We start from the raw sequence: 8244 nt of genomic DNA, 5'->3' as shown, positions 1-8244 counted from the left end.
TCAATTCTTTCCTCTTCTTAGAAGAGTTTTGTTATTTACTTCAGGTCTAATCAAAATAATATAGCATTTGGGAAAAAAGATACAGCCCAGTAACCCAAAACTGGATGCTATGATGGAGAAGATCTCCACAGCAACCATATATTTCCCTTTTGTACTCAAGTAAGTGGGAATAAAGGACAACCAAACACTGCAAAAGACTAACATGCTGAAAGTGATAAATTTGGCTTCATTAAAACTGTCAGGTAGCTTTCTTGCTAGGAATGCCACTGTAAAGCTCATAACTGCCAAGGAGCCCATAAAGCCCAAGACACAGTAGAACATGAAGACAGATCCTTCATTGCAGCCCAGGACAATTTCTGTAGCCATTGTCTGAATGTCAAAATCTGGGAAAGGGGGAGATATTGACAGCCATATAATACAAATGGTAACTTGAATAAATGAGCAGCAAACAATAATGGAGGTGACCATCCTTTTTCCCAGCCATTTCCTCACCCCAGATCCCGGCTTGGTCGCCATGAAGGCCAGGACCACAAGGATGGTTTTGGCTAACACTGAAGAAACTGCCACAGAGAAAATGATGCCAAAGGCAGTTTGTCGAAGGAGGCACATTATCTTTTTAGGCTGGCCAAGGAATAGGAAAACACAAAGGAATGAGAGCAAGAGGGCAATGAGGAGAATGTAGCTGAGATTCTGGTTGTTGGCTTTGACTATGGGAGTGTCCTGGTGCTTAAGGAAAATCCAAAGCACTATAACTGTTATGAGAGAAAAGGAAGAAGCAAGAATGACCAGACCGCTCCCTAAAGGTTCTCCATAAGATAAGAAGCTCATTGTTTTTGGAATGCACAAACTGTGTTCAGGATTTGGATACTGATCTTCTGGACACTGGAAACAGATATCCATATCTGAAAAAGCAATCAAAGAGATCACTGATATCTGTAACATTTCTGCAAACAATGCTCAAATTTGTATGAATGTTTTGGGGAAAAACAAGAACTCCATAAGCCTGTTCATACTATTATATTTTTAAAATATCAAACTGATGCATAATTTACAAGCTTTGACATGTATATATGATTGTATATGGAAGCTCTCTCACTTCAGTACTCCATTTATATCCTCAGGCTAGTTGTTGTTTTCACTGATGCCTGGATTATTTTTTTCTGTTATTTTGTTGTTCTTTTCTTTTTAAAGAGAGCTATGCATTGACTCTGTGCAAATTCCCATGTATTGTGGCCATTTGGTATATTTTTTTTTAATCCCACAATAGGTGAAATGGATGATTCTGATTTGCTTTATTCCTGATTCAGCACCATCCGCAACTCCGCTTCTGATATATGAATATATGAAATGGCTAGTCAGCGGTCACTACCTTCTGCCTTTCTTTCCTGGCACATGCACAGAGCACTTGCTGCTTGATTCTTCTCCTCTTAGGATGTGGTTGGCTAGGTGCTAGGCTTGGTCTATTCCTGTAACATATTTCTTGTAAATAAATCTCCTTTCTGTTATACAGTACTTATAAAACCTGCTTCACTAATCATTGGTCAGGTTCCCACTCTCAGGGGTGCTCATATGCACAAATAAAACAGTTCAACTTCCTAAAAGGTTATGGGAAATCAATATGTAAAGAGGTTTCATAAAGGAGAGAGAACGGGCAATTCTTTTAAGCAACTAAAAGAAGATCCTCCAGAATACAGAGTATATGAAAGCAGGAAGTTCTGTAGATATCCTGTATTGTTCAGCCACCTTGAAAATGGCTTATCAGCTGATTGTCTGCCGAGCCTTTGACACAAATGCTATATTGAATAATTTAGCCATGACCTAAGCTCTGACTTAACCAAATAACTTAACTGCGCTGTCTAAACTACTCCCAGAAAATCCACACATATTGAAAGTTAATCTTAAATTTATAATAAGAATCTCAAGGTTATCAAGATTCAATTGCTATGTTCTCTGACATCCTTACCTTTTTGGTTTGAAATCTGGCCTTCTGGACATGGAAAGCACTCATAGCAGCAAAATGGTTTGCCTTCCTTCTTTCTCTTGACAGAACCTGGATAGCAATTCTCATTACACACAGAACGAGGCAGTGCCTGTCCATAAATGAACAAGATGGTGTTTTTTATTTATTTAAAAATAATTTATGGCTTAACTTTGGAAAGTGGTATCTACAACCTCTGTGGCTGGTGGGTTGATGTTTTCATTTTCTCTGGATTTTGATATTGAATGGATTTCCACAACCATTACTATAACTATACATTTGATCTTAGAAATGTCTTAGGTAATTAAATAAATATGAACCCAGAAAGTAGGACTTTTGTCAAACATAGAAACATTCTACCAGTTGGGGCTAGATATAGAGAAAGAGACTATTGCCGTTATTGGTTACTCTTCTATAATGATAAAAGGCATCCTTAAATACTTGTGTTCTTCTTTCATTGTCTTCTGCAAATAAACTCTATTTTTCATACTTCCATAATTCATGGTGGAATGACTCAGCTTAAAAAATATATTTATCATCTAAGACTTTTATTTCTGAAGTTGTGTTGTTAGAAATATTTCCAAACCTTTGCAGTCCTGCAAAAATTGAAACTTTTGAGATGAAGATCCTGAAATTTTCAGAAAGCTGTTTACATGTGTTGAAATATGTGGGAATAGGACTAGCACATCATCTTAAAGAAGCTATTTTTTTTTCTAGTCTTACTTGGAAGAATGAAAAAAGACATGGCAGCTTTAATGAGTGAACTGATTTAAGCTACACTGTCTTTAATCAACTGGTTGAAATTTCTATTATATACACACACACACACACACACACACATATACACATACACACACACACATACACTCCTGTACTTTTGCTCCTGTATGTTCAAAACACTTCTTTATAATCATTTTCAAGACATGTACAGCCCTACTAGACATACTGTATTCACCTGACTTCCCAACTGGGGTATGGTTTGTTTACTCTAGGGGAATTGCACTTTTATGCTATCATAAGTCTCCACCAGGTAAAAATACACAATCAAATACATAATAGTGTTGCAGTTCTAATGTTGTTCCAAGACATGTGAATCTGCCTTAGAAATTTGGACCAACTGAAATTATTTCAAAAAGAAAATGAAGCTTGTTGTTGCTACTGCATTAGCAAAAAGCCATCATCACATGAATTTCTAAATGCTGAATTCCCTTTTTGAATTTTTTTGTATTCCCCTGGTCTGGTTCAATACAGAGAAACATTTTTTCATTGGAAAACATTTATTTCTTTTTCTTAAATCCAAGCCATTAAAAAATTCTATTTGCACATCTGAATAGCACCTTTTAAATGTTGTAAAATGTTTACCTGGTGGAGACTTATGATAGCATAAAAGTGTAATTCCCCTAGAGTAAACAAACCATACCCCAGTTGGGAAGTCAGGTGAATACAGTATGTCTAGTAGGGCTGTACATGTCTTGAAAATGATTATAAAGAAGTGTTTTGTGCCTGAATTTTACCTGGTTAAACCCATTGGGCCATATAAGAGCATCATCACAAATATAGAGCATTTGGTCTGATGGAGCCTTGGGAACTATTTTTCCGACTTTGATTCTTTGAAAGGACTGATTTGGGAATGTGATCCAATTGATTATATCAAATCCAGTTATGATTTCACCATTTTGGTCAAAGGAAACTTTTTCTCCAGCACTGTTGTTAAATGAGACACCTCTCAGAAAGTGGTGGAGCTAAATCAATAAAGAAAATAAAAATAAATTAAAATGTTAAAAGGCATAAAGATGTTAAAAATTGGGTTAATTAAGCAGAATCACTGAAATCCATAGGACCTAAGTTAGATGCTCTGTTAAGTTTCATTAATTTTAAGAAGTATGCCTTATTTAAGACTAGACATGAACAAAATCCACCGAACATGTGAACTATACACCTTTCTTCATATTGCTTGTATCATTCAATTGCTTCAAATATGGAGGCACCATAGTCAAGGAATTCTTGGTGGTTGTGTAGTCAGAACAATAAAATAGCCAAGGTACAATGTCAATTACATAACAATAAGCAACATGTCATCCCCAAAATTAAAACACAGAAAACATCAGAAAACATCAATGAAAAAGCCAACTAAAAATAAATGGCAAGATATGTAGACCAAATGACAAACATCTAGTCCTGTAGAATTAGTCTGGAATTTTGAAGGCACATTCCAATGATTAGAAATTTAGATGAAGACCAAATGGATACCTGCAAAAGATGCTGATTGAGAAAACCATCATCTCACTATTTCATTGTCCTAGCTTGCAGTCTGGATAAGTACATGTGATAGAAAGCATACACCACAATATATCCAAACATTGTAAGTGCTAAAAGTATACCAGCTATGCTGCTTCTCATCATGGATGAAAAGGACTTTGCCAGCATTAAAAGCTAGGAAACATGAAGACAATGAAATGTAAACAAGACTTAGATAGCAAAATGCTCATCTTGGTAGAGATATAATATTCATTCATTCATTCATTCATTCATTCATTCATTCATTCATTCATTCAATTTTTATGGCCACCCAACTCACCTCATCTGTTGGCAGCATAGAAACAAATTTAAAATAATCATTAAAAATACATATCAAAACAACAAAACAATTTGGCAGCCAAAGACTCTAATCAATACACTATCATATATTCCTAAAGGTAGGTTCAATCAATACTCTGGGCCAATGTCTGGGGGGAAAGCCAGTGTTAAGAGCCTTACAATAGGGCCTTTTACTAATTCAGGCACTTGGGGTTACCTGCAGAAATATTGTGAGCTTAGCAGGATAGCAGCCAAGTAATTACCTGCCATGGATATTGGTTCAAATTCTTCTTCCTCCCTTTAACCATCATTGTTCTGCCTTGCAGTGTGGATGAAAGCATGTCATGTAAAGCATGTGCCACTGTATAGAGAGCATTATAGATGCTGTAGCTGTGGCCAGTCATGCCCATTTCATAAACAGATTCAGGAAGAGATTCCAGCTTTTCTTTTCCTGTGCACATCTTCTCATTTTGTTGGCCTTTTCCAGAGGTAGGGAATGAACAAACAAATGCCTGTTCCCAGAAAACCCTGATAAAGCCATCTTCTTGTTCTGAGACAGGGTTTCTGAACTGAACAAACTGCTGGAAACCAAGAACTTCCTTTGATTGAACTGCAAATGACATAGCACCATGGAGAAAAGATATGCCTGAATTTCTTTGAAGGGGTAATGATGTGAAGTCCATCTGGGCTGTCATAATCCAGACTTTATTCTTTAACTCTATTGGCCTATCTCCAAATGTTGAGAGATGGAGCAGCAGTCTCAAAATCATTAAGGTATGAATTTCTCCATGGATGAACAAAATATTGGTAGTTTTCTCCATAAGAATATTTAAAGTTTCAAAACCTTCTTCAATCATCTGGTTGAAGCCAGTGAGATAAGTTAATTGAGGCAACTTTTCTACAAACTCAAAGCATATGCCTTTCTTGGAATAGGAGGGAAGCACATTTTGCACAAAGGTTTCTGCATTATCATCATCTTGAGTAATCACACCAATCCAGATCCAATGAAAATGAAGCAGCAATTGAAGAATCCCTTTGTATTGATAGTCCCCCTTTGGGAACATCTGGTAAAAGACACCACCCTGCGTTTTGTTATTTACCACTGCAGCAGATCCATATGCCATCTCAAGAGAAAAGAAAGAAAAGAGCCAGTAAATCTCCAAAATTATATCTCTCTTTCAGTGTGCTGTGTACATTTAAATGTACAGCATGCAGGTCAAACTGTCTGCATCTCTTTCAGGTTAATTACTGTTTCTAAGCAAATGAAGAGAACTGACTTCACTCTTACTTTCTTAACATCATCTTACCTGTGGAATCTTGTACAAGCAGAGGATGAGTACCATGTGCAGAAAAATGTTAGCGCTTGGCCCCCCAATGACTGCTACCAAATCCTTCTGGATGTCATACTTATAATTAGGTATGAATCCTTGCAAGGAAAGAAGTTCCAAGGAGGCATGGAGGGTCCAGCTTGCACTGAAATGGCTTTTGTAGATGTGGAAGCCAAGGGTGTCATTCAGTAAAATTGAGGGATGTTCATTGATCTCCTTTGTGGCAAAAGCCAAGGCCAGGATGTGCTGGTAGTTATGAGTCAGGAACCTATGATGAGAATTATGAATTATCTGGAAATATATCTACTATTGACAAAATAACATTATAAAATAATATATTTATATTTACCTTGTACTGAAAAAGGAAGAAGGAGAAGGAGAAAAGAGAAAAAGGAGAAGGAGAAGGAGATGACAGCCCTAAGAATGCTGGTCTAACTAATAAGAAGCACATTATATATGGACATGCAAACATTAACACTTGCACTGAAAAAGGGAGAAGGAGAAGCAGAAGGAGAAGGAAATGCTTTCACTCTACAACAAATCAAATTTGTTGATTACAGCCAAGTATCAGTAATCAGAACTGTTGAGATAAAAGTTTTATTCTGATCTTTGACTGAAAGAAACATGAACTTATCTGTTGAGATAAAACATTCATGGCATACTGTATTAATATGTATGATGTACAGATGATATGTATTAATTGTAGATAAAACTATACTTAACAGATCAGACAGCTATCTGGGGAATTAAAACAAAAATAAGTATATTCTAAATTAGCTTGCTGCAGTTCAGACTGCTGATATTCAGGATTCTAGGCACTCCACTTTATTTCTCTTTGTTTTTTCTAATTTTCTGCCCCAAATTATTTAGCATTTTGGGACATTAGAAATTAATGTTTTCTGAATGGTAACATCAGTGATTAAAAAAGCTAAGGGATAAAAATAATTTTAATGAAAGATGCAGAGAACAGAAAATAAAAGTCTCAAACGTTCTGTCCCTCTTGACCTCTTTGCAAGAAAGTAACTTGGGGCCCACAAAATGAGGTGGGAGGCATCAAATGTATAGTTCATTATTTGAAACAATTAGAAGAATTGACATTTTCATTCAAAGCAGTAAGACATATCCATCAAATTGCAATACCAAGAATGTTTTCATGATGTTAGGTTCCACTTTCACTCCTGTTTATTAGACTGCTGACTTTAAAAGACACTAAAGACATAGGACATGGGTGAGAAGAAAAGGAGGCTCATTGCAAGATCCTGCCCCTAGACCTCACCAAAGTCTCAAAAAGGTCCGGAACATTTGGCGTCGTTAAGTAACAGCAATTCCTTACATGACATCAGTGTTCAGATCTTGAGAAGGATGCCTGATAAATGTGATTTGCTCAGATGGAATGTAAATCTGAGATATAATGCAGGGAAGTTATATGTAGGTTCAAATTACTTGGATGGACAAATAACTTAATTTCCATTTCTTGTAGTCCTTATTTTCTGCACTTAAGTCCTTTTGATTGCAGTTGATTGTATCTTTCCAGGTTTTTATTTATTATCTATCCATTCCCTATTTTTGTGAGTCTTCTACCTAATATGTCACAGCAGGTGGCATTTTAGCTTGTCTTGGCTGAACTTGAAAGAGCTAAGTAGAGTGAAACTAGGTGGAAACATGAATGGGAGATCACCAGGAAATCTTAGGGGTATAGAAAAAGTTGAAAAAGTTTCCCTGAAGAAGGCAATGGAAAATCACTTTTGAATTGTTTTATTGTTACCAGTACAATAAAAAGCATAATATGCAGTCATAAGGAGTCCAGCTAGACTCAACAGAGACATTTGATGTTTTCATCTGTTCATAGAGTAGCCCCTGATGAAATTCTAATTGGAGATTCAACATTCAGAGAGTTGTGATTTTATTTGATTTTGCATTGGAGGTAAAAATGTCTGATTTAACCTGCTTCAAGATTTGAGTTTTATTTGGGGGAAAAAAAGCATCAATATGAGAATGTGTGCTTCTCTGTCTAAACTCCTTCCTTCCTTCCTTCCTTCCTTCCTTCCTTCCTTCCTTCCTTCCTTCCTTCCTTCCTTCCTTCCTTCCTTCCTTCCTTCCTTCCTTCCTTGCCAACAGGCATGGGAGGAGCAGATTTTGGTAGCAGGAAAGATTAGGAAGATTGAAAACAATGAACATCCACAAATGGTTGAAATTTCTTAAAGATTTTATTGCAAATATAAGAGATATGAATAATATTAAAGGAAGATAGAATGAAGATCCATCTTATATCCCCTCGGCTGTTAGGAGCCCATAGATAACAATGGACAAACCTGACTTAAGTGCAACACTGTCCTAGAAATCCTGGTCTACACAGATATT

At 36.4% G+C, this 8244-nt stretch overlaps 1 protein-coding gene across 1 annotated transcript; it reads right to left on the bottom strand.

The window, feature by feature from the left end:
* On the bottom strand, window positions 1-5679 carry LOC107326553 (vomeronasal type-2 receptor 26-like). Its single transcript, XM_088144026.1, has 4 exons — window positions 4819-5679; window positions 3493-3720; window positions 1964-2090; window positions 1-902 (listed from the first exon to the last, which is right to left on the bottom strand). The coding sequence occupies exons 1-4, from the start codon at window positions 5677-5679 to the stop codon at window positions 1-3; spliced, it is 2118 nt and encodes a 705-aa protein (XP_088000152.1).
* Window positions 5680-8244: the final 2565 nt, after the last annotated feature.

Source organism: Python bivittatus, unplaced genomic scaffold (assembly GCF_059951505.1).
Source record: "Python bivittatus isolate LINGU-HERP-01145 unplaced genomic scaffold, Pbiv_v1 ctg000430_np1212, whole genome shotgun sequence".
In the NCBI taxonomy this organism is placed as follows: Eukaryota; Metazoa; Chordata; class Lepidosauria; order Squamata; family Pythonidae; genus Python; species Python bivittatus.
This window is presented reverse-complemented; position numbering and strand designations above follow the sequence as displayed.